The 25,637-nt window shown below is 41.7% G+C and overlaps 2 protein-coding genes and 1 long non-coding RNA gene across 8 annotated transcripts in view; 1 reads left to right on the forward strand and 2 right to left on the reverse strand.

The window, feature by feature from the left end:
* LOC110340175 overlaps positions 1 to 12,016 on the reverse strand; it is a 23,238-nt gene extending 11,222 nt beyond the window's left edge. Inside the window, exons 1-3 of the long non-coding RNA XR_002381949.2 lie at positions 11,902 to 12,016; positions 2,530 to 2,658; positions 1,725 to 1,806 (exon numbers count right to left, since the gene is read on the reverse strand). This is a non-coding gene — a long non-coding RNA (uncharacterized LOC110340175). The remainder of the gene's footprint in view (positions 1 to 1,724; positions 1,807 to 2,529; positions 2,659 to 11,901) is intronic.
* On the forward strand, positions 11,700 to 24,907 carry Ccne2 (cyclin E2). Of its 6 annotated transcripts, none has more exons than XM_040740928.1 (12): positions 11,700 to 11,822; positions 13,428 to 13,467; positions 13,565 to 13,664; positions 13,746 to 13,799; positions 14,474 to 14,625; positions 15,398 to 15,533; positions 17,675 to 17,821; positions 19,171 to 19,266; positions 19,701 to 19,835; positions 21,662 to 21,773; positions 22,618 to 22,775; positions 23,409 to 24,907. In XM_040740928.1, exons 2-12 carry the CDS (start codon positions 13,454 to 13,456, stop codon positions 23,520 to 23,522), a joined length of 1,218 nt encoding a protein of 405 aa, XP_040596862.1. In that variant the 5' UTR covers positions 11,700 to 11,822; positions 13,428 to 13,453; the 3' UTR covers positions 23,523 to 24,907. The 6 variants fall into 6 exon arrangements, with proteins under 6 accessions (XP_040596862.1, XP_021080538.1, XP_021080541.1 ...); XM_021224879.2 differs by lacking the exon at positions 11,700 to 11,822 and adding an exon at positions 12,139 to 12,324; XM_021224882.2 differs by lacking the exon at positions 11,700 to 11,822 and adding an exon at positions 12,472 to 12,571 and having other exon boundaries at positions 13,568 to 13,664.
* Ints8 (integrator complex subunit 8) overlaps positions 24,835 to 25,637 on the reverse strand; it is a 48,691-nt gene continuing 47,888 nt past the window's right edge. The window contains exon 27 of the mRNA XM_005066207.4: positions 24,835 to 25,032. Within this exon, the coding sequence (XP_005066264.1) occupies positions 24,916 to 25,032 (117 nt within the window). The 3' untranslated portion in view covers positions 24,835 to 24,915. The remainder of the gene's footprint in view (positions 25,033 to 25,637) is intronic.

The following is a 25,637-nucleotide window of genomic DNA, read 5'->3' on the forward strand; positions in this document are numbered from 1 at the left end:
TGAGCATGAGAACCTGAGCTCAGAGCTCCCCAGCACCTACGAAAGCTGGGCATGGTCATGTACACCTGTGACCCCAATAGTAGGGTTCCACTGGCTTACCTGGCCAGTTACTTTAGCCAAATTGGCAAGCTATGTTCAGTGACAGACTGTTTCAAAAACTAAGGTGGAGAGCAACTGAGGAAGAAAGCTGACATGCACCTCTGACTTCTACACATACACATCCCTCCCAAATGCATATATTAAAAATTTTAAAGAAATGCTGTTTGGCTTATAGGGGCATTACTTCAGGCCCTGTGGGGCTGTCAAAAAACTTATGGTATGAATACATTCATTCATGCTCTTTCAAGACATCTGAAAAGTTCTGAATTCCAAAACTCATCCAGCTTCCAGATTCCAAGTAAGACTGTAAGCCTGTTCTCAGGAAGCAGCCAGGTCTGGTGGCACAGGCCAGAAATCCCAACACTTCAGAGGCTAAGGCAGGGTTCCAAATTCAAGACCTGCTCAGGTAAGAGTGAGTTGAAGGCCAGCCTGGGCAAGTTAGTGAGACTGTCTCAAAAACAAACCAGAAGCGAGAAGAGGCCGCGCTAGAAGTGCCTGAAGGACACCAGCTTCTCTTCCCTTTGCCAGTGTTCTGTCCTTTCCCATCTCCTCAGAGAACAGATCATCTCGTTCTTGTGTGCATGCGTGTGACCCATTCTTAACAACATACTTGTACCTAACACTTTTCTCATTAGAATACATTATTCGTAACTGAGGGCCCTACTTTCAATTTCCAAGAATCATAATAAATGAATAGGACTAAGCAGATTTCTAACTGTAGGCAGTTAGTTAGTGCTTTTCTCTTGTGGTACCCAGATCTTTAAGCAACATAACTGAAGATGACCACTCCTGGTGGAAATACTTTTGGATGGTGTATACTGTAATTAGGGATCTTTACAAGGTCAAAGGCATCACCACTACACTGAACATGGATTCATAGTGAGCATCTGGCTCCCAGAGTCCTCTAGTCTGTTTCAATCTCCTCAGCACTTCCAAGCCCAATCCAGACTATCACTTCTGCTCCCTGCTGTTACATCCTTGCTAATGAGTGGAAGCTGGAAAGGCTTCTTTGGGTTTTCTGAAACAGGAGCAAATGAGCAGATAGAAGCTGGGACTTTAGACAGCTGTTCTGAAAGATGCCCTACTCTTTCCTTACTTCTCAGCTTCCCTAATCTAGGGCCTTGAGGTGCATATATCATTCCCTCCTTTATAGACAGGGCTGAAGTGAAGCAACTTTGCAAACATCAAAAGACAGAGAGTAGATTATAGCCTTCTGACCATATCAAAGTTCTCAAAAACTTCTATTAAAGAAAAAGCGCCATACTTGAGCCATGCATAACTAGAGTAGAGGAGACAGAGGTTGCTCTGTACTAGACATTACAGAGTGTGCCCACAATAGAGGAAGGGCATGGGAGAACACCTTCAGTTGATTTCTTTTACTGCTTTTGTTTGTTGCTTTAGTTTTTTAGACAGTCTCACTACATAGTCTGCCTGGAAGGCAGGGAACTCACTATGTAGAACAGGCTGGCCTCAAACCTAAGTGCAGGAACTAAAGGCTTGTACCACTATGCCTGGTCCTGTTCTTTTTATTGCTTGGTTAATTTAAGAGAGGATCTTCCTGTATTAGTCAGGGTTCTCTAGAGTCACAGAACTTATATATATGGGAATTTACTGGAATGACTTACAGGCTGCAGTCCAACAATGGCTAGTTGTGAATGGCAAGTCCAAGAACTAGTAGCTGCTCAGTCCCATGGTCTTCTGTATATGCTGGAATTCCAAAGAAGTAAGCTCTGTGTCAGTGAGGGAATGGATATGCTGACAAGCGAGAGGCAGGCAAGCAAGCAAAGAATGAAGCATCCCCTTCCTGTTTATTTTCACTTGTAAGAGCTTCCATTCTTTTATTCCTTTTTCTTTTTTTCCTTTTTTATTTAATTTAAATTAGAAACAAGTTTGCTTCACATGTTCACATTTCCCTCTCCTTCCCTCCTCCCCCGTTCCCTACTCCACTCTCCAAGGAGGGTGAGGCCCTTCATGGGGGATCTCGAAAGTCTGTCATATGACCTGGGGCAGGGCCTAGGCCCTCCCCCATGTGTTCAGGTAGTGACAGCATCCCTCCACGTGGAATGGGCTCCCAAAGTCCATCCGAATGACAGGGCTAAATGCTGATCTATTTCTCAAAGTCCCCAAGAATGCTGAGGACTTCTCAATGAAACCCACTTTTTCTTATGTGCATTGGTGTTTTGTCTGCATGTATGTCTATGTAAGGGTGTCAAGTCCCCTGGAACTGGAATTACAGACAGGTGTGCCCTCTATGTCTGAATTACAATTCATTCCCAATATAGTCAAACTGATAACCAAGAATAGACATTACACTATGTAAGCCCAGATGGCTTGAAACTTGGTGTGCTGACCAGGCTGGCCTGGAACCTGCAGTGCACTTCTTGGCTCTGCCTTCCAAATGCTAAGGTTTACAGAAATGTACCACCGTACCTGGCTGTCAGTTGAATTTTTATTCCCTGCCCAGTACGGGCAGGTACCAGACATATGCAGTGAAGAGCTTGCAGTGGGAGATGCAAGCCGTCAGTGTCCAGAGCGAAGTGGTCAGTCAGGAAAGTTGGGCTGTGTAACAACAAAGGAGACACATCTGTCAGGGTTCTTTCAGTTGCACACGACAACACGGACTCCAAACACTGTATGGGAATACATTGCAGAAGGGTCGGTGTTACATGCCAATAGCCTCGCTGCTTCAAGTGATGTACTTTAGAATGGCGGATGGACTGTCCCTCCAGGTAAGCATTCCCTGACAGTGACCCCAAAACAACAGTGTGCTTCTCAGCTAGCTCTAGTCACTGGGAGGGTTCAGAGACAGGTTTGGCCCTCCCTAGAAATTGTTCTTTCCCTGAACTATCACTGTGGCACTACTGAGTCACGGGTGGGCTAACATCTGGTTTTTTCTGGAGATGGTGGGTTAAGAGGAAGAGATGGGAGGAAGGTACTTCCCTTACCCCATCATAGGACTATTTTACTCTTGGTCTGAAGAAATACAACGTATCTCAAAATAAAAGATAAAAGGTTGTAGTAGTCTGAATGGCACTGGCCCCCATAAGCTCATAGCAAGTAGCACTATTAGGAGATCTGGCTTTGTTGGAGTAGGTATGGCCTTGTTGGAGAAGTGTCATTGTGGTGGAAGGCTTGGAGGTCTCACAGATGCTCAAGTCACAGCCAGTATCCCAGACCACTTCTGTTGCCTCCACATTATCAGACTCTCAGCTACTTCTCCAGCACACGCAACCATGTCTCACCATGATGACAATGAACTGAACCTCTCAACTCTAAGTGAGCCACCTTAATTAAATGTTTTCCTTTATAAGAGTTGCTGTGGTCATCGTGTCTTTTCACAGCACCAGAAACCCTAACTAAGACAAAGGTGTGACTCCAATCAAAGACAGCATAAAAAGTCTGTGCAAGATACTGCCAGAGCCGGGCTCAAGTCTTTAATCCCAGCTGAGGCAGGTGGATCTCTGTGAGTTCGAGACCAGCCTGGTCTACAAGAGCTAGTTCCAGGACAGCCTCCAAAGCCACAGAGAAACCCTGCCTGGAAAAAAAGAAAAAGAAAAAGATACTGCCAGAAAACTGAAAAGGAACAGCTAAACTTGTCCCAGAAAGCAAACTCACTAAGAAAACATCATCATAGGTAGAAGACCATTTTTTTAAAATGGATATATTTTTTAAAAAAAGATGTATTTATTAAGTATACAGTGTTTTGCCGGGCGGTGGTGGCGCACGCCTTTAATCCCAGCACTCGGGAGGCAGAGGCAGGCGGATCTTTGTGCGTTCGAGGCCAGGCTGGACCGATAGCCTCCGAAACAATACAGAGAAACCCTGTCTCGTAAAAAAAAAAAAAAAAAAAAAAGTATACAGTGTTTTGCTTGCATCTATGTCTGCACACCAGAAGAGGGCACCAGATCTCATTTCAGATGGTTGTGAGCCACCATGTGGTTGCTGGGAGTTGAACTCAGGACTCTGGAAGAGCAGCTCTTAACCACTAAGACATCTATCTGTGCAGTCCGATAGAAGACAATTTTAAACCAGTGTCCTACTATGAATGTTAAAAATGTAATGAGACAGTGTTTGAGGGAAGATGATAAAGCAGAAGCAATGAAACGCAGGGAAACCAGAAGCTATAGGTGTTACTTGAACCAGGAACTGGAGTTCAGAAAGGAAGAGGGGGAAAAATACACTTCAGAGCTGAAAAACCAATTAAAAAACAAAACAAATAAACAAAACCAGGAACACATGGTAGCATTTTAAGGAACCTCTGTGAAAGATGAAGTAAGGAAAGTGAAGAATGGGAAAGTTTTAAAACTAGTTACATAGAAAATGACAGGGAAGATGGGCAAGTTGAAAACACACAAATGAAAAGACCCAAAGCAATGGAAGGGAATCAGTATTTTGTTGTGTGTCTTAAATTGACCCAGCACCGGGTCAGAACAAGATTCAGGAACAAAGGGAAGGCAGACCTGCCTGCAGGCTCTCTTGAGGCAGTAGCTAAGAGCAGGTCAGAGGTGCTCTGTCCCAACCCCCAAGGAGCTGTTCCTCCAAGGTGGTGGCCTAGAGAGGAAAGGGCTGTGCCCGACCTCCTAGTCCCACCCAGCTTTAGTCAACTCCATGAGCAGGAGAGGGCTAAAGTGTAAATAAACAGTTCAGGAGACCCTTGGGAACTAAGTCAGCAAGCAGAGATCCACAACGCTCAGAGCGTGACACCTGTGGTGGAACATGCATTCATCATTTCAAATCCTGACATTTTACATAGTTGCTTCTAATGCCTTTAAGGAAATGCAACTCTACTCATTTTAGTTAGAGACTATTATGAGCCCCTCTAACCCCATGTGTCACCCACTTTGGAGGTTCCACTGTCCTGATATCAATGACTTATTTTTGTAAACATGTTGTTACCTCAATAAGTATGTAGTTATGACAGGGCACACCATTTGTCTCACATGCTTTCCAATTTAATATAAATGCAACCATACTGAATGTGTCAATTTAGTCTTTATTTTTTGACCAAAAACTATACATTATCTTTTCTTGACTTTTTAAATTAAAAAAATTTATTTTTGTTGGGGTAGTGGTGGTGCACGCCTTTAATTCCAGCACTGGGGAGGCAGATGGATCTCTGAGTTAGAGGTCAGTCTAGTCTACAGAGCAAGTTCCAGGACAGCCAGGGCTGTTACCAGAGAAATTCTTGTCTCAAAAAACCAAAACCAAAACTAAAGGAAAAAAAACCCAAAAACAAACAAACAAACAAATAAAAACCAAAACACAAATAAATTATTTTCTTTTATATGCTTGGGTGTCTTACCTGCACATATGTCTGTGCACCATTTCATGCCTGACCCTGGAGCCCAGAAGGTGTCATATCCCCTGGAACTGAACTCATATGTGTGCTGGGACTCAAACTGGAGTCCTCTGGAAGAGCAGTCAGTGTTATTAACTGCTGAGCCATCTCTCCGGTCCCCTTTCTTGGCTTTCTGAGACAGAGTCTCACATAGTTCAAGCTAGCCTTGAACTTGTAACTCTCTTGGCTACCAAGTGCTGAGATTAGACTGTGGCCATCACATTCAGCATGTCTCTGAAACTGACCCCTATCTGTGCTTGTGGCTTTAAAAAGAACTTCCTCATGGATATACAAAATATTTATGCCATCTTTATTCGTAAGAGCTAAAAACTAAAAAACGAAGTCATTATGCATCCATACACCAGCACACAGACCAGCAGTAAGAAGGAACAGAGGGGCCGGAGAGGTGGCTCAGAGAGTAAGAGCACTGACAGCACCTGCTTGCAGAGGTCCTGAGTTCTTCAATTCTCAGGAACCACATGGTGGCTCACAACCATCCATAATGAGATCTGCATGCAGGAGGGAGGATCAACACATGCACAGCATGGTGTAACTGTGCCACATGGAACGACGTTTACTCAAGAATAGGTATACAACTCCATTCATTAAGCTCTAGTCCTGGTGACACCAATCTAAGACAGAAAAAACAGAATTACAGATGCCGCTAAGGAAGTGAAGTGGGGATTAACATGGAAAAGAAACTTTCTGGGGTATAGGTGTTGTATAATGGAGAAAAATATGAGTATACATGATGAAAAATCATAATGAAACCCATTATTTGATGGGAGATGTCTATCTGTATATATGTTTATCATATTGGTTGATAAATAAAACACTGTTTGCCTATAGTCAATAAGGGCAGGAAGATAGATGGGACTAGGAGATGAGGAGAATTCTGGGAAAGGTAGGCAGAGAGGAACTGAGGACAGAGGCCATGAGGGACTGGGAAGAAAAGAAGCAGCAGGCATTCTCTGGTAAGATAAGATCACATGAGCCAAGGATGATCTTAAAGTCCTGATCCTCCTGCCTTAATATCCCAAGCACTGGAGTTACTCTCTGCCTTAACTCCAAGGACAAGGCTACAGAGCCAGGGGGACATCTACAAAAGGCCAGGCTTTCGCTGTCCTAGAGGACGAGACACTGAGTCTGTTGAGGGACAAGCTGCAAAGTTTTCCATGGACTTTGGTTCACAGGAGGGGACACACACCTGTGTATGCTGACAGCTGTTACCGCATGAGGGCTGTAGTTGGCAGTCACAAAAGTCAGTCCTGCTCTAGCGGGTCAGAAGGGCTTTGGTGGAGGTAAGCATATTACAGGGAGGCACAGCTTCCAAGTCCCAAACACTTCCCTGCACGCAGGACAGTTTCTAGGAGGGGTGTGGCCTGAGTGTGAATGGATAAATGGCAGGGACAGAGGGGATGCAGGAGAAACAAACGGGCAAGTATGCAGACAGCAGCACATGGCTGGACTCCTGCCTCCATCTCCTGATTGCTTGGACCATGGGTATGTGTGATGACTCCTGGCTCAGCAGGTTTAGTAGATGGACTCCCTTCAACTCTAGGCAGTACTAGAGGTTAAGTCCAGGCATGGATCCTAAATAAGCACTCTACTATTGAATCATACCCCAGTCTTGGCTTGTTCTTTTCTTAGTATGTGAGACTATCATTATGTATTATTACCTAATTATCATTAAGCATAACTCATTGTTGCTAAAGGTTAAGTACTGAGTTACATAAAATAGTTCTAGATACAAACAATGGAGTAAATTAAACAATAACAATCTTCAATGCAGAAACATGGGTACTTGACTTTAACGGAGAAGAGAGATTATTATTTCCTCAATACCTAGGTATGAGCTGCATATATTGACTTCTTCCAAAGAGCACAGCATGGAATGGGAAAAAAGACTAACTTTACAATGGCAAAGATTACCTCAGACAAGTGCTCAACAGTCAACATCAATTATGATAAATCATGGCACCACACATCTTAATTCAATGAAATGAAAATACATTTTACATCAGTCCTACCATGATTAAAAACAAAGCAGGGCTGGAGAGTTAAGAATAGTTAGTAGTTAAGGATACTTGCTGTTTTTGCAAAAGTTCAGTCCGCAGCACCTACACAGTAGCTCACAACCATCTGTAACTCTAGTCCTAGGGGATCTGATGCCTTCTTCTGCCCACACACACACACATATGCAGGCAAAGCACCCTACACACAAAATAAGTGAATCCACCAAATTCCTAAAGAAGAGCAGCCTACAAAACATTTTATCAGCTTTCTTAAAATTTTCAGTCATGAAAAACAAGGCAAAGCTGAAAACTGTCACAGGCTAAAGGAAACGAAGGGCACAATATCTGAATGTGATGTGTCTAAGATACGCTTGTGAGGGATAAAAACACAGTAAAGGCCTGTCACAAAGATGCATGCCTGCAATCCCATCATTTGAGACATGGAGGCAGGATCGTCAGAAGTTCAAGGTAATTTTGACTAGCAAGTTCAAGGCCAGCTTGAGCTGGACAGAGGCAGTGAGAGACCCTGTCTCAGTGGGTTAGAACCCTACCCAGAACCCTATAAACTGGTTATGATAAAGCACACCTGTGACTCCAGCACTGGAGTAAGTTCAAGATTATCCTCAACTACAAACAGAATTCAAGGCCATCCTGGGAACCTGTCTTAAAGACAAAGAAACCAAACATGCATTAAGTAAAAACTAAGGAAATCTGAATAAAGTATATACTTTAGTTAATAATAACACATCAACCCTGACTTATTAATGACAAATATGTCATGACAACAAACATGTGACACTGGAGTAGGACATACTGGGCATGTGTGCGAAGCAGGCGGGGATACATGAGAGCTCTATTCTACCTGCTCTTTTTTTTCTGTAAGTTTAAACTATTCAAAGAAAGAAAGAGAGAGAGAGAAGGAAAGAAAAGCAGAGAGAGACAGATCTCTATGAGCTTAAAAGCATCCTGATCTACATAACAAGGTCAGACCAGCCAGGACTACACAGTGAGATCTTGCCTCACAACCTTGACAAAGGAAAGAAGCTTAGTTAACTCTCCTACCCCATCATCTATCAGATTAGCACTCACCAAGGTCCTGAACCCTGAGTCTCTGAACCCCTGGGTTAACTACAAAACGATGAACCAAGTGTGCAGGCCTGTAACCCCTGCTATGTCAGAAACTGAGACAGGAGCACTGCAAACACAAGGCCCAGTCTAGGCAACTTATTGAGGCCTGATCTCAAAAAACTAAAAGTAAAATCAAGCCAAGAATAAAGCCAAGTGGTTCTTATACAGGAGGCTCTAGGTTCAGGGGTTAAACAGGGTTCTGCAGAGTACAACAATAAAGATCCAAGAGGGCTACACAGAGAAGGCATGGCAAAGACACAGGAAGAAGAAGTAGGTCTGACTTTATTCTGAAGAAACGGGGTTTTACTATCCTGCCCAGATTAGCTTTGGAGCCCAGGCTCAAACCATCCTGCCTCAGTCTATCAGTAACCAGAAAAGGGTATAAGCTCAAACCTGGCTTTCTGGAAAATAAAAAACCATTGTAGGTTTCTTTTTCTTCCTGAAAATGAACATAGGAACAATCAAAATAATTACTCCAAGAAATGCTGTAGAGGTTAACAGTTTCTTAGCTGTACCACAAATTCTAATTGGTATTAATGATAAAAACCCAGAGACAGATATTGGGGTTAAAGCTGAAGATCAGAGAAGTAAAGTGGCCAGCCACTAGAGAGCTCTCACCTCTGCCAATGCTCAGACAGGAGTGATCCTGTCCCCAGACTGCATCTCCACACAGCATCTGTCTCCACCAAACCTCAGCTGCACTGAGCTCCTGTCTCCTCTTATATTCATTCCTCTCTAGTGCTGGGATTAAAGGCGTGGGATCCCAAGTGCTGAGATCACTTTTGTGTGAGCTCTGTTTCTCTTTTAGACTGCATCGATTTTGTGTAGCTCAGGGTGGCCTTGAATTAACAGAGATTTTTTTGCCTCTATCTCCTGAGTGCTGGGATTAAAGGTGTGTGCCACCGCTGCCTCTATGGCTAGCTAGTGTGGCTAGTTTTGCACTCTGATCTTCAGGCAAGCTTTATTTGTTACATTCATAAACAAAATTATCACAACTGGCCACAGATTTTAGGACAAGCACAGTAGGTTCTTCAGAAAATGCCAAATTTCCTAAATGTATAAAGGAATGTTATACTCTTTCTACATAGCCCTGGCTGTCCTGAAACTTACTATGAAGTTCAGACTCAAAGATCCACCTGCTCTGCTGGGATTAAAGGTGTGGGTCACCATGCTTGTCAGAATTTTACACATTTTAAAGCAGATAAATGTAAAATCGGAATGACTTGGGTAAAGGACACCAAAAATTAACCAAAATATGAAAGATGACATACTTAAGATGATGCTTAAAAATACCCAAAAAGTACTAGAACTTGCTCCGTAGACCAGACTGAGCTGGCACTCACAGAGATTCACCTGCTCTGCCTTCTGACTGCCAGGATTAAAGGCCTGTGCCTGCCACTCTGACAGACAGCTAAAACCGTTCTTTACCTTCTGGTAAGAGGCAGAATATATACGAGCCAGAATAGCTTGTATTTATTGATCATCAATTCTGTGATTGGTTAGTATGTAAGGAGTCTCTTTACATTATCAAATTTAATCTTTTTTATCAGCACATATTAGCTATACAGAAATGTTTCATTATATTATATGCCTTCATAAAACATTGATCATATTTATCTCCCACTATCCACTTTTGTTCAGCTTCTCTTTATAAACATTTCCTTTTCTATTTCATGCCCCCAACTTGAGTTTTCATGATAGGAAAGTGCTCTACCACTGAGCTAGTCTAGTTTTTGCATGAGAAAACAAGCCATACCTGTCTTTCTGAATCTTGTCTCTCTTAAGAATATGTCCCAATTCCATCAATTTTCCTGCAAATACAACTTTGTTCTTTATGATTGTGTATGTCTAGCACATTTTCTTTATCCATTTATTTGGACAGTTGCCTAAGCTGATTCTGTAACCTAGGCATTGTGAATATCGGTGCCTTAGTAAAAGCTTTTGGTTTTTTGAGACAGGGTTTCTTGGCTGTCTTGGAACTCACTATGTAGACCAGGCTGGCTTTGAACTCACAGAGATCCACCTGCTGCTGACTCCCAAGAGTTGGGATTAAATTTGAGTGCCACCATGGCCCGACTTGGTGCCTCTGTTTTCTGTTGACTCAGTTCCTTTGGGTGTGTGCCCAAAAGAATCATCCGAATTTTGCTTTCACTAACAGCTACTCTGCCCACATAATAGTTCAGGATACGATCACAATTCTAATGACTTATTCAGCTCAGCAAATGATACTCTAAGACCAACCCCATGTTAACAACGTCCCAAGTTTTCAGTATATCTTGATCAAGTTCACCCACACAGGCCACCAGTTTGGTTTTTTAGGTCAGTGTCACATATAACTTAGGTTGGTATTGCACTCACTAGGGGCTGAGGCTGTAGGCCATCTGTTTAGCTTATACTCATTTAACACATTTATTGAAAGATATCTACGCAGTCCCTCCGTTTTCTTGCCACCACAGGTTAGATCTCTAAGCTGTACAAGATGACAGCAACTGCAAAAGGAGGCAACTCGAGCGCTCTCTAGAGCCATGATAAGCATTACTGGTCGTTGGAACTTTCTTAGGCCTAGGACTATCTTGTCCCTCTCTCTCCCAGACTCTGTCGCCTACGTGTCAATCTGGGAAGGAGAGCTTTTGCCGGTGTAGGAAACTGTCCTGAGAAACGGAAGGTGCGTGAAGAGGGTCCTCTGCGGAGGTCCTTCCCAGGCTCCGAGGGCCTCATGCGCAGCACGGCACAAAAGGTCGTCCGGGGCCGCGGCCTCCATGTGCATCTCGGGAAGGGCGGCTGGCCTTGGCGCCCTGACACCCGCTCGCCCGGAGGACCGCCCGGTGGTCTTTGTTCCCGGAGCGGCGGCGCGCCACGGGGCTGTGCGCGGAGTGTCACCGCACACCCGGCCTCAGACGTGCAGGGCGTCTGAGAGGCGGCGGGAGCTGAGCTGAAATACCCGGATCGCGGCCCGGCGCGGCCCGCCACGTCCCAGCAGCGCTCGCAGGCCGGAGGGCGGGCGGGCGGCTCTCCCGCGCAGGCGGTTCGCGCGGGCTCCGCAGGGCGCGCTGGCGGCGGGCGGGCAGGCGGGCGGGGCGCACACGTGGTGCGTTCCGTCCCGGCCTCTGGCCGGAGCCCCAGAGAGCCCGCACTAGTGCGGATGGGGACAGCTCCCGCTTCCGTCCCGAGAGGTGGTCAGCGCCCGGAACAGGAGTCTGGGACCAGAAGGGAAGGGCGCGGCGCCCGGGTTTCCCGCCGGGGTAAGCGAGGGAGCCGCAGGCAAGGGCCGGGTGGCCGGCCGGCCGGTCGGCGGGGCGCGAGGGCAGGGCTGGCACGTACCTCATCCAGGGGCCACCTTCCCGTGCGCGGCCTCCCGGGCTGCACGAGCTGCTCGTCGCCCGGCGCATGGCTCCGGCTCCGCACGTGGCGGCCCGCGCGCTCCGGCGTGTTTACATTCCGCGAGCGCTCCACGTTGTGCCGCCGTCCTCTCTTGCCATTGGCCGCCGCCTGGCTCCTCCCCGAGGGGCGGGCTCTCAGCTCCCGCTTCCCGCGTCGGGGAGAGACCCGGGTTCCCCGGGGCCCGGGCGGTCCCGCGTCCCCCCTCCCCGTGAAATGCCGAGCCGAGCCGCTGCCTGACACCCCGGGGCCCGAGAGTCATCGCGGGAGGGGACAGGAGCGAGCGGCGGGGCATGCGGAGCCCGTGGCGGGGAGGCCGGCCCGGGGGGAGGAGTCTCCCGACTGCCGCAGCCGCGGCGCGCGCAGGTGAAGCGCCGAGGGGCGGAGGAGCACTGCCCAGGAGGGCAGCCCTGCGGCCACTCGGCCGCCCGCCCGCCCGCGCGCACTGAGGGCAGGGCGCGGCGCGCGCGGGCGGGCGAGCTGGTTGGGCGGGGGAGGGGAAGGCGCCGGGCCGAGGTGTCAGTCTGCGGCGCATGCGTGCGGGGCGGTACGGGCCCGGCCTATATATTGAGTTGGCGCCGGCGCCAGCTGAGCCGAGCAGTAGAGTCTGGCGGTGAGGAGGTGCTGACCACAGGGGATGCGGGAGGGAAGGGAACCCCGACTGGCGGGAGCCCCGGGAAAGGAGAAACGGGGGGAGGGGGCGGGCGAAGGGCTAGGTGCCTGGGGTTAATGCGTCCCCGAGGTCGGCCCCTGTCAGGATCCTTGTGTGGGGGCCAAGGAGAGGTCGGGGATGGAGACCCTCAAGTGAGAGGCCACGGAGAGCCTCTCAGTCCACCCCCGTTTTGGGAAGGTCTCCCGCGCGAGAGGATGATAGTGTGGGTCCCTTTACGGGGGAAAATTCTTGAACAGAGTTTCCTCATTTAATCCCCCCCTTTCCCCCTTTGCTCTTCTGAAATTGGGGTCCTGTCGCCCCTGCAAGCGGCACTGCCCGCCGGGTGGGGCTGGGAAGGAGAGCAGGGAGGCTGGAGGACGTGACACCAGACGCGGTTCCCTCCACCCCCTGCTTCCCCGCCACTGCGGCTCTCCAAATTGGCGCGGAACCGGCTTCTCCAGAGCCCGCTCTTGAAGGCTCCTCCAGGCGCCTGGCGGGCCGAGCCTTTCCCAGTCTGGATGTAAGGGAAATGCGTGAATGGCCGAAAAAAACCCATCTGAAGGGTGCTGCTGGGGAACCTGGCAAGTTTCTGAACGCACTTACTTTCCGAGTGTCCGTTCAGTTGAGGAAATGATGGCATGTATGTAAAATTGCTATGAGATAACTAATGTATTTCAGAAGATAGCGTGGTATTTTTTTTTAAGGATCAGGCCACCTTCTAGTGACGTTAGTTGTTAATTTCTGAATCAGTTTTAAATGGCACTTGGAGAATATGAATGACTGTTGTTGATTTTGGTTTTTCTTCTCCCCCATTTAGAGATTTCATAAGCCTCCAAGAAGAGAATGTCGAGACGCAGGTAACACTGTTAATCTTGGAGACGTGTTTCAAAATTAGCCCCTGCGTTTGAAATACACTGCGTACTAATTAAACTTCCTTTCTAAAATTCATCACAGTAGCCGTTTACAAGCTAAGCAGCAGCATGCCCAGCCCAACCAGCTAGACTCTCCGCAAGAAGCCCAGATAATTCAGGCCAAGAAGAGAAAAACGGCACAGGTGATTTAAGGAAAATGAGGGAGGAAGGGAGGAAATTCCTTGCTGAGACCTTAGTTTACAATGGTCTTTTCTATTCTCCAGGATGTCAAAAAAAGAAAGGAGGAGATCACCAAGAAACATCAGTATGAGATCAGGGTAAATGCAGACCTGGACTGGGTGGGTTACAGTAGGAAGATTCCTCTGACCCTTGTGATGATCTTCGAGGTTAACAGGAAGGGTTCATATATGCCTGAATACTACAGCTGCAGTTTAGTTGGCCTAGAAGCAGCTGGTTCCTTTTTGTAAATCCCTCCCTCTTGGAGCTGGCTGGTATATCAGGGCCCGCCTATACACAGCTCTTTGTTCACTTTCAGATACAGTGGAGGGTCCTAATAGCTACTGAGTTGGCATAAAAAAGGGTGTGAGATCACTGACAGTCTGGCACCAAGCCTTTTGCTACCTCTTCTTCCTGTGTGTTCACTTAGAACGATAGTTTTTTCAAAAAGATCCTCTAAGTGACTCTACTTGACTGAATTAGGTTTTCTCAACTTTAGAAAACACTTCAAAAACAGAGCTTTTATTTTTAAAAAAGTATCCCTGCTAAAATTTCTTTTGAAATTATTTTACTCTACAAATGCATTTGTTATCATTTCAACACTTAATATCTTGTATTACCAGGATTAGTTATCTATTTATGAAGATGGTATGAATTGTATGGCTTTAAATTTTTAGTATGAATATCTAATTGGCCATTATTTGAAGATGCAGAACAAAAGCCATAATTTCCCAATACACTAATAAGTTTTTCTCTTTCTTTTTTGAAATGACAGAGTTGTTGGCCACCTGTACTGTCTGGAGGAATCAGTCCTTGCATTATCATTGAAACACCCCATAAAGAAATAGAAACAAGTGACTTCTCTAGATTTACAAATTACAGATTTAAAAATCTTTTTATTAATCCTTCACCTCTGCCAGATTTAAGGTAAATTTTTTCAGTTATTTCATATCGACAGTTAAAACACTAGAATTAAAATAATGCCGTGTATTTTCTTTTGACTCCATTATAAAATAGGGAAACTTGTTTGTTTGTTTGTTTGTTTTTAATACTTCCCTTACTGAGAAACAGGTATCATTCTACATGAGACAATATTTGCAAGTGATATATTTAAAACCCAGACCTTTCACTTGCTTGGTGAGTGCCTCCAGAGTCAGCAGAGCTGAACTACTTTTTTTTTTTTTTAATTTTTACTGAACTACTTTTTAAATGTAGCTTCAGTAATTTGTATGATTAAAATGGGAACATTTTAAATGGACAGCATTTTCAATTGACTTATTAATCCCACTTATTCCTTACCAAGCTTACTATCAGTTATGATATGACTAGTAGTTATAGCTTATAGAGAACGTTTATATAGTAATAATTGACTTAACTTGAATATAGTCAAATTCTTAAATAAATTATCCCCACGACTACTACTTTTTTAAGTGTTGGGACTTAATCACTGTGATCATATAGTTTAAATTTTTTCTAGTTTGCTTTTAAATGATACCTTAAGCCATAACTTTTAAAAATTATAAGGATTATACAGCATTCCTGCAGTTTACCAATAAAGTGGAAATCTTTCGAGTTGATGCCAAGAGCTACTTTTTTCAGTTTGTAATTGGAAGTTTGAAATGTGGGGGGGTTATGTTATTGTAAACAAAACTTGTATAGATGACAAGATATCAATTATGTGTCCCCCTCCCCCATGTAGCTGGGGGTGTTCACAGGAGGTTTGGCAAAACATGCTACAAAAGGAGAGCAGATATGTGCATGACAAACATTTTGAAGTTCTGCATTCTGACCTGGAACCACAGATGAGGTCAATACTTTTGGACTGGCTTTTAGAGGTATGTTCAAAAATTAGGCATTTCTTTTTGTTTACAATGGAAGAATATTTGGATGGGTATGTGCTTTTCATGTGACTTCAGGATATGCTATCCAGTACCAAGAAGCTACCTTTTGTGGGCACAAACTAGTTTGTGGCACCTAAAGTAGAATATGACTTTTTTTCCTTGTAGTGCTGGGTATTGAACCTAGGGCCTTTGTGTGTTAAGCCAGCACTGAGCTACAACCACAGACCTTTCTTTCTTAAGAGTAAAATCAGGCGTTGGGGCATAGCTCAACGGTAGTATGTCCTCAGTACCAAAGCAGAGAGTAAAATCCCAAGAACACACCTTCTATGATACAACCAAACCAAACCAAAATCAGAAATCCCCAACAATACAGGTTTGGTTCTACTTGAGGGTACTGAAGGTGATAGAATGTATATAGCTGACTAGGTTTTGAATACAAGCAAAGAACCAGCTGAGACTTCAGTGCCCTCGGGCATCCTTTTTCTGTATTATCAAAGCCAAATCATGAATTCTGATTTCATACCCTAAGCCAAGAAGCTTTGGATACCCAGAGGGCCCAAGTCCTCTAAATCCCATTTAGCTTCCTTTCTGGGTGTTGTGGTGTATGCCTGCAACTTACAAAGGCTGGGACAGAAAGGTTAGGGCTTACAGGAGTATCAGTGAGCCTGAAATCGCTAAATTTATGCAAACATTTTTTTTATTATTTGGGTCCATTCACCTTCTCTGGGTCATTGTAAATCCCTCAAATTATTGCTAAGGAAACAATTACTTGGTGTTAAACTTATTTTCTTCCAATCCTGGGTATTTGCTGTATAGTCTGATGGGAGGTGATGGATTGTGGCTTGTGGCAGGCGGATTTACAAGTTTCAAACAAGCCAGTACAGGTTACATTATCTCAAAATAAATTAAGGGCTTAGTGGCCAATGCTTGCCTAACAGTGAAGCCCTGGGTTTGATCCCTAACATTGCAGGAAGGTTATAGATTTGTTCTAAGGGAGGAAGACTGCGGGTGGACCTTTTGGTAGTTAAACATACAGTAGATCTCAGAAATGTTTCCAAGACTATAAAATGAGGTTGTGTTATCAGGTCATTGTCCCTTAAGATTATCCATTAACAGCATGGAAAGGAAACAAGAAAGTTGTTAGGTTTTTTTTTTTTTTTTTTTTTTCATTTGGGGAATCTGAAATTGAATATGAGGTCTATTTCTGAACATCTAGTTATAATGCATCAGAATTTTGTAACTAAAGTTTTTACTGTGTATGATGAAAACTTATTTTCAATATGAATGTAAAAATAAGTTCATTGTTTGAAAAAAATCTTAAAAATGTCAACATATGGAAAAGATGTCTTTTGAAATGCAACGTCTCCTGATTTTAAGATTCTAATGATGTGTGAACTGAGTGCAAGTGCCCAGATCAGAAGAGAACATATATCTAGCACTGAAGTTATAAGCAGTGTTGACTGCCTAGACTCTGGTGCCAGGAACCAGTACAAGTTCTTTGCTACTGAGCCATTGACCAGGTGTCATTCCTGATTTTAAAATAGTATAAGATAAGAACAGAATAGTTCTTGCCGGGCGGTGGTGGTGCACGCCTTTAATCCCAGCACTCGGGAGGCAGAGGCAGGCGGATCTCTTTGAGTTCGAGGACGGGCTGGACCGATAGCCTCCGAAACAATACAGAGAAACCCTGTCTCGTTAAAAAAAAAAAAAAAAAAAAAAAAGATAGGAACAGAATAGTTCTTAATATAATCAGTGCTTGTTTTAAATTATCTATTACTGTTTGTTTTCTCATTTCCAAAAAGGAGATAATGGCACCCATTTCATGGACTAACTTTGAAAGCTAAAATCTTTTAAGTGTGGGAATGGCAATATTTATTAATGGTGAAAATGAGGGTAATTCCCACTAAATCAAAAACATGGAAAGATTTCATCGCCGATGTTTCTATATTAGCCTACAAAAACATGAAAAGGAAATGCTGTAAAATTAGAATGAGCATGATAATGGGCTCACTATCCATACATGCTAATCCCTCTATTAAGTTAAGACTCAAAGCAGTTCATAATATGGTATAATAAAGATGACTTTATAATTTGGAAAATTTCTAGAGATGATGTTTGAATATTTTGTCCTTCAGGTTTGTGAAGTATACACACTTCATAGGGAGACATTTTACCTTGCCCAAGACTTTTTTGACAGATTTATGTTGACACAAAAAGATGTAAATAAAAATATGCTTCAACTCATTGGGATTACCTCATTGTTCATTGCTTCTAAACTTGAGGTAAGTTCTTAAATTTCATCCAGATATATCTAGTTTCTAAATAAACACATTAATCTCAGGTTACTATCATTTTCTGTGTTAAATCTTTAGGGAATAGGAATTGTTTCATTAGCAGAAGAAGAAATTACCATAGGTCTTAATTTTAGTCTCTGGTTTATATACTTTGTCTATGTTAGTCTTTAGTTTAGATGCTGGGAATAGTATGGCTCATTTCACCAGATAAACTATCAGGTTCTTACAAAGTTATATAGCACATGGTTTCAAAAGAATGTTCTTTAAAAATTAAACAATTAAATGAAAGAAATGTTATGTTGGTTAAGAATCAAATAAAAGGTTTCCTATCTAATGTTGGTGTCATGTTAGGAGAAAACTTTTGCCTAAAACTTTTAAAAATATGTAATTACCATCTGTTACTTTTTAACACACTATTTGGTTGTTACCAGTTTTTGCAGCTGGTACCATTATGAGCACATTAATATCCTCAAGTGTATTTTTCTTTTCCAAGTGTGCCTTCTGCAACATAGGGCATATCACTTTTTAGAGTTAGCCTATCCTATTGTTTCAGGTGCCTTTGTATATTGAAATCATAATCTTTAGTTTGCTACCATAAGCCAGGTTTCTCTTTTAAGCCTCTGATAATTTCTAATCCTTGGGACTTTTAAGACAAATTTGCCATTAGCCAAAACAATCCTCTCCTCCTTCCCCCTGCCTATACTGGGGATTGAGCCCACCATCTCACAGTGTAGCCCTGGCTGGCCTGGAACTTACTACAGAGACCTCAAAGAGGCCTGCCTCTACCTTTTTGCTAGGATTAAAAACGTGTATTATCACACCTGACCTTGTTTTGTTTTTTAAAGATTACATGTTGGCCGGGCGTTGGTGGCGCACGCCTTTAATCCCAGCACTTGGGAGGCAGAGGCACGCAGATCTCTGTGAGTTCAAGGCCAGCCTGGTCTACAGAGCGAGTTCCAGGACAGCCTCCAAAGCCACAGAGAAACCCTGTCTCAAAAAAACAAAAAAAAAGCCACACCTCAGTTACTTGCGAAGTGTCTTGTTTTGGTCTGACCACCAGACTAGACAATATTAAAAAGGTTATAGTTTCTTAATTGAAATAACAGACTAAGATATGCATTGATTTATTAACTAAAATACAAAGTCAACTCTAGAAAAATAAACCTTGAAAATCAGTACATAGCTAGCCACACATAACTACATAAAAAAAACCCCGCATGGTTTTGATTTATAATCACTTTGTGAAGCTGTCCATATATATTATATGATATAGACATGTATAGTCTGTATATAATTTTTTTATTTACAATGCCTAATAAAATTTTTCTAAATTAAAGGAAATCTACGCTCCCAAACTCCAAGAATTTGCTTATGTCACTGACGGTGCTTGCAGTGAAGTGGATATCTTAAAGATGGAACTCTCTATATTAAAGGTAATAGTAATGTCCTTTCTTAGGTGCAGCTTTGTGATGGAATAGTTACAAGCGAACTTTGGATATAGCAAAGAGCCAAACGTAGGGACAATGAGATGACTCAGTAACTTATTTAATTGCCAGGGAGGCATGACAACATTTTGATTCCTAGGGGACTCAAAAGGTGTAAAAAGCCACAGCATGTGCCTATACCCAAAATAAATACGATTTTGAACAAATTGTTAAAAAGAGCCAAAATTGATATTTTAGTCTGAGCATAGAATTCTAAGAGGCTAATGCAGCAAATATTGCCATTGATTGATGATCGGTAAGGGAATTAATTAACCTAAACTACTATGTACACAATGTTGTGTGTGTGTGTGTGTGTGTGTGTGTGTGTGTGTGTGTGTGTGTGTGTGTGGTTATTAATGGAAATTTTAAAATTTCGTTGACAGGCTTTAAAATGGGAACTTTGTCCTGTAACAGTCATTTCCTGGTTGAATCTTTTTCTCCAAGTTGATGCTGTTAAAGATGTCCCTAAGGTTCTTCTACCTCAATATTCTCAGGAGACATTCATCCAGATAGCTCAGGTACTGACTCTGTTATTGAACATAGCTAATATTATTGTTGATTACAGATTTGTTTAGTGTATATATAAGTCCTAGCCTACACAATGATATGGCATACCGAGTTGCATCTTAGTTGACAGAAAAACTGACCCATAAAATTCTGTCCCTAATAATTTACATTGCTTAATAATTCTAGAGAAGAAAATCTTAAACTTTTGTAAGTATTTACTTTTTTTTTTTTTAGCGTTTGGGATTTGGAATAAAATACCCTTTTGATATAAAATGGGGCAAAATGTTTTCAACTAGTTGTCTTTGGGTTTTTTTGGGTGGTGCGCTGTTTGTTTTTTCAGACAGGGTTCTTTTATGTAGCCTTGACTGTCCTGGAACTCGCTCTGAAGACCAGGCTGGCCTTGAACTGTCTCTGCCTCCCAAGTGCTAGGATTAAAGGTAGCATTATACCACTATTCCCAACCTGCTGTTATTTAATTCTAATTAAACTTTTCCTAGGCTAGCATATAACAGCCATTCGAACTAACTATAGAGATTAAGGATCTAATTCTTTGCATATAAGTAAAACTGAAGGCTGGAGTTCTACCATATATAAATGTAAAACAAATCTTCAATTTTATTCTATGTAGGATGGGAAATAGAATTTGGATGAATATTAAGTAATTTGGGTTAGAACTTGTGTTTTAAATCTGTTAGTCAACAAAGATGTGGAATGTTTCTAGTATATACTTTCGTTGAATATCTCTATTCCAAAACTTTGAAAATACTCTGGAATTTTTGAATGTAAAAAATTGGTCACAAAGAACAGGCACACTAAAAATATTCTATAATATTGAATACATATGGCCAGGCGGTGGTGGTGCACGCCTTTAATCCCAGCACTCGGGAGGCAGAGCCAGGCGGATCTCTGTGAGTTCGAGGACGGGCTGGACCGATAGCCTCAAACAATACAGAGAAACCCTGTATCGTAAAAACCAAAAAAAAAAAAAAAGATTGAATACATATAAGGTAAATGTGAGTGAATCGAGTTTTCACATAAATCCCAACTTCTCGTACATGTAAATACTTAAATCCAAAAACATTCAGATTCCAAAACACTTATCTCATGCACTACTCAAAGAATATTCAATCTGTGGTAGTATTTCACTTCCAACACTCCTCCAGATTATATCACTTTCTTGCCTGATGAATACAAAAACTATGTCTTATTCACTGAACAGCAATCACCTTAAGCCTCTGAAAACCTAGCCTTTACATAATTCCAACTGCTTTTTGGGTTCTTGCATTACCAAGATGATACCACTTAACTATCTAGTTGCTGCTAAGAATATTGCATTCTAGTCTGTCCAGTTTGCTGTCCTTTTTAAAGTGTAACTTTCCTTGATTTAGAATCTTAGCAGTAGTTAAAATTAGCTTAAGTAGTAGTGATTTAACTTCTAAAGGGCCTTTATAACTTAACCTTCTAGCTTTCTTTGCCTTCAGCTGCTCACTTTGGCTAAGGAAGGAAGGTATTCCTTGCTTACTTCATAATAAGAACTATTACCTTTGGTAATGTTCTTTCTCAAACATTTCTGTCCACTAATCTTTCTGCCTAGCTTATTATCTAATTTAGAAGGCTTTGCTAGCTTTTTCCAATCTAGATGAAGTACACACCCTACTAATACATTATCACTATGTTCCTACAATCCTATCCTGGTTTTTACTCCCTCCCCTGCAATCCTGAGACTAGGTGGTGGCTTATTCATTTACCTTAGAGTTAGCAGTCATGATATATGATCTATAAAGTAGGGCCCTACTCATCTCTTGAATTACTTATACTGTTGCTTTTTCTTTGTTAGCTTTTAGATCTGTGCATCCTCGCCATTGATTCATTAGAATTCCAATACAGAATTCTGGCAGCTGCCGCCTTGTGCCATTTTACCTCCATTGAAGTAGTTAAGAAAGCCTCAGGTATGACTTGTTCACTTCTTACCTGTTCACTTTTAAAGGGACTAGGGGAACTTTAACACCTTATCAAGCACACAATTTAATAATTTACTGATTATTTTTCTGTTAGAAGTACTTTATAGCCCTTAGGGTATCTCCACAAGCAAACTAACACAAGCACAATTCTACTTTGTACTAATACATGTGGGTTAAAAAGCTCTGAAGAGGGCCTGGAAAGACAGCTCGGGGTTAAAAGCACATACTTCTTTTTGAGAAGACCAAGGTTTGGTTCCTAACCCCATATCAGGTGACTCAGAACCACCTGTAACTCTAGTTCCAGGGCATCTGATGCCCTCTTCTGATCTCTGTGGACACTTGTGCACAGACTCACAAAAATATAAACCTGAAAGTAAAAACACCTTCAAAAGAGTCAGGTTAGAGGCACAAGCTTTATAACCCCAGCACTTGGGAGGCTGAATCAGGAGGGCAGCCAACCTGGGCTACAGAATGAGCCTTGAGAAAACTGTGCGTCCTTTCAGATTTAAGGTCATAGAAAAGTTTTGATAAGTGTGTGATCATTTCTTTTGAGTTTTTAAATGACCTAAATATTGGAAGCGGGGTGTGGAGAGATGGCTTAATGGTTAGGAACACTAGCTGGTCTTTCAAAGGTCCTGAGTTAAATTCCCAGCAACCATATGATGAGATCTGGTGTGGTGCTCTCTTTGGTTTGCAGGCATACATGCAGACAGGACATTGTATACATAATAAATAAATCGTTTAAAAAATGGAAGCAGAACAAAGTACATTGAGAATATTAAGACAGTTTTTGTTGCTTAACTTTAACATTTTATTGACTTTTTAAATCTAGGTTTGGAATGGGATGACATTTCAGAATGTGTAGACTGGATGGTGCCTTTTGTCAGTGTAGTAAAAAGTGTGAGTCCAGTGAAGCTGAAGACTTTTAAGAAGATACCCATGGAAGACAGACATAATATCCAGACACACACGAATTATTTGGCTTTGCTGGTATGGTTTTTTATTTTGGGGGCTTGTTTTTCTTTTAATTTAAAATCTTTCACTGTTTTTTAAGTCTTGCTATCTAGTAAAGTCTTGCAAGTGATGGAGAGGATACTACATCAGACAGTTATATAAGATGATAAAGGGGAAAGTAATAGTCATGCTGATTTTAAAATGTGAAGGGGATAATAAAATTAAGGCAGGCTTGGTGGCACAGGCCTATAATCTTAACAATAGGGAGCCTGAGGCAGTTACAAGTTCAAGACCAGTCTAGGCTACATACATAGTAAAACTGTCTCAAGAAAAATATTCTCTGAAGCAGCTCAAAATCAAGACCAGCAGTCCAGATAAGAAATTAAAAACATGTTTTTGTTTGCTGTTGTTTTGAAATAAGGTCTTAATGGAATTAGCTAAATAGACCAGGCTGGACTCAAATTCATACAGATCCATCTGCCTCCTGAGTGTTGGGATTAAACAACTGACTTAAGGTAGACTCTAGGCTTGGATAAGTCTCGAACAAGTAGGTAGATATCTGATTTGTATGTATGTATGTATGTATATATATGTGTATATTGTAGATATAGAGATAAATATTACATATATCTAGCTGTTAATTATTGTATAATTCCTTTACATGTACAGAATGAAGTAAATTATGTGAACACCTTCAGAAAAGGAGGGCAGTTGTCACCAGTGTGCAATGGAGGTATTATGACACCACCGAAGAGTACTGAAAAACCACCAGTAAAACACTGAAGTTAACAACAAATTGGAATTGAGCAAATACTGGATACAGGTTCATACAAATGAGTAAGGTACAGGAAAGTAGTGCTGTGGCTGTCCTTGCCTACTGAGGAGTTACACTGCCCTTCTTTTATTTAAAAACTACATCAATTTGGCACTAAATGCCTAGGATGCATGAAGCCTTGGGTTCAATCCTCAGCACTACAAAAGAACAAAACAAAAAAACTTCACAAAAAGATTGGCACTAAAAAAATTTCCTCCATTTAAAAGAGGATTTGTTTACAGAGGCGACTTCACTCCCAAGGACAGTGGATAGAAGCCAGCAACAATTTATGCTGTAGCAGTTTCTGTTTGTTATTGTGTTTCTTTAAAGTCCAGTGTTATTGTGTTTCTCTTGGTAAACTAGGAATTTTATCATTGGAATATGGACTAAACTACTTAAAAGATACATAAGCCTACACAGAACTCTGAAACTAGATTTTAGATTCTTAAATTCCTATACTCTTGAATGGTGCAATTTGTCTTTTGAAAATGAAATTTAACTTATCTACAAAGACTGTTTTGTAATAAAGCAACTAATTTATCTAAAGCTGTTTGTAACAATGACAAAACTTGAATTTTTCAAATGGTGAAGTTCAATCTGTTTTTAACTAGTTTGTTTGCCTTGCCATATCTCTTGATCAGTGGCATTGAACCAAATGTTTAAACTGCTCTGAACAATGGGAGAACCAAAGAAATTATAAACATGATAAATGCTTTGGCTTCTATGGGGGTTTTACTTTAGCTAGATTTTCCTTTATAATCTTTTCATATATCACAATCTGGGTGAAACTTTAATGCCTTTTCAAACTATATTAGAAAGTCACTTTATTACACTAAGCTATCCCTAAGTATTTTTGAAATGTAATATGACTAAGGCTCTATGTAAACTGTCAGTCCATTTTTAAGCCCTACATTATGAGATGAGGACTGTGTCAACATGGTAGACTTACATGACCTAAAATTCTATTTTCTATGGCAGAAAAAAAATATTAAATGTATACTGACTCCTAGAAATCTATTTATTTAAACTTATTGTATATAGAATAGCTACTTATACATTAAATATTTTAAGTTAGCCTTTGAAAAGGAAATTTGGGCCTAAAAAAGTCAGTTTCATTAGAAAAAAAGTGATACCAGATTGCCAGGTTACCAGACATGTGAACTTTTTCTCTTTGAAGAAATTGTAAACTATTTGTTAATGTGTTAAGTTTTTGTATAGTTCTTGTTTATAAAACTTTCAGTTTTTGTCTGAAAAAAAAAAACACCACTAAGTGTACATATGTATTATATAAACTTAATCTTTTAATACTGTTTACTTTTAGCCCATGTTTAAAAAATAAAAGTTTAAAAATTAACTAACTGCTTAAAAGTAAAGTTTTGCCATTGCTTGTAGAAACTTCTTTTTCCTTCTCTGTGCTGCCAGCTGTAGTACTTCTTCAGGGTTGCTTGCATTCAATTCTGTTTGGCCAATGGCTTTGATCTTAAAACAGAAAAGTGTTATTAGATTAGAAGTCTGATTTTTAAAAAAATTAAGTCAAAGTTAAAAATAACTGAATTATACAATTAGTTTAAGAGCTACAGGAAAAAAATAACCTAACTATTTTATTGATCTCCTAAGATATAATTACCTAGTGGAACTTTTTGTTACATTAAATAAATTCCTATATGCTATGGGTAAGCAGGAAAGGAAGGGTCGGGGTTTGGGTCACAAACCCAATTTAAAGAAGCACAGAGGCAAGAAGTCATAAGAGGCTATGGACAGAGTGGATTATAGCAATAAGACCACGGAAAACACTTGATAATAAGAACAGTAGCTGAGCAGTGGTGGCACACGCCTTTATTCCAGCACTTGGGAGACAGAGGCAGACGGATCTCTGTGAGTTCAAGGCCAGCCTGGTCTACAGAGTGAGTCCCAGGACAACCTCCAAAGCCAGAGAAACCCCGTCTCAAAAAACAAAGGGAAGAAAAAAAGTGTAAAAGTGATGAGTAAAACTGTAGCTGAGAAGCCTCTAATATGGGAACAGGATAAGCCTATACCTTTAAATGGATGTAGAAGAATCAGGAGGCTAAATGAGCTAACAAGGA

The sequence above is a fragment of the Mesocricetus auratus genome, unplaced genomic scaffold (genome assembly GCF_017639785.1).
Source record: "Mesocricetus auratus isolate SY011 unplaced genomic scaffold, BCM_Maur_2.0 Super-Scaffold_6730, whole genome shotgun sequence".
Classification (NCBI taxonomy): domain Eukaryota; kingdom Metazoa; phylum Chordata; class Mammalia; order Rodentia; family Cricetidae; genus Mesocricetus; species Mesocricetus auratus.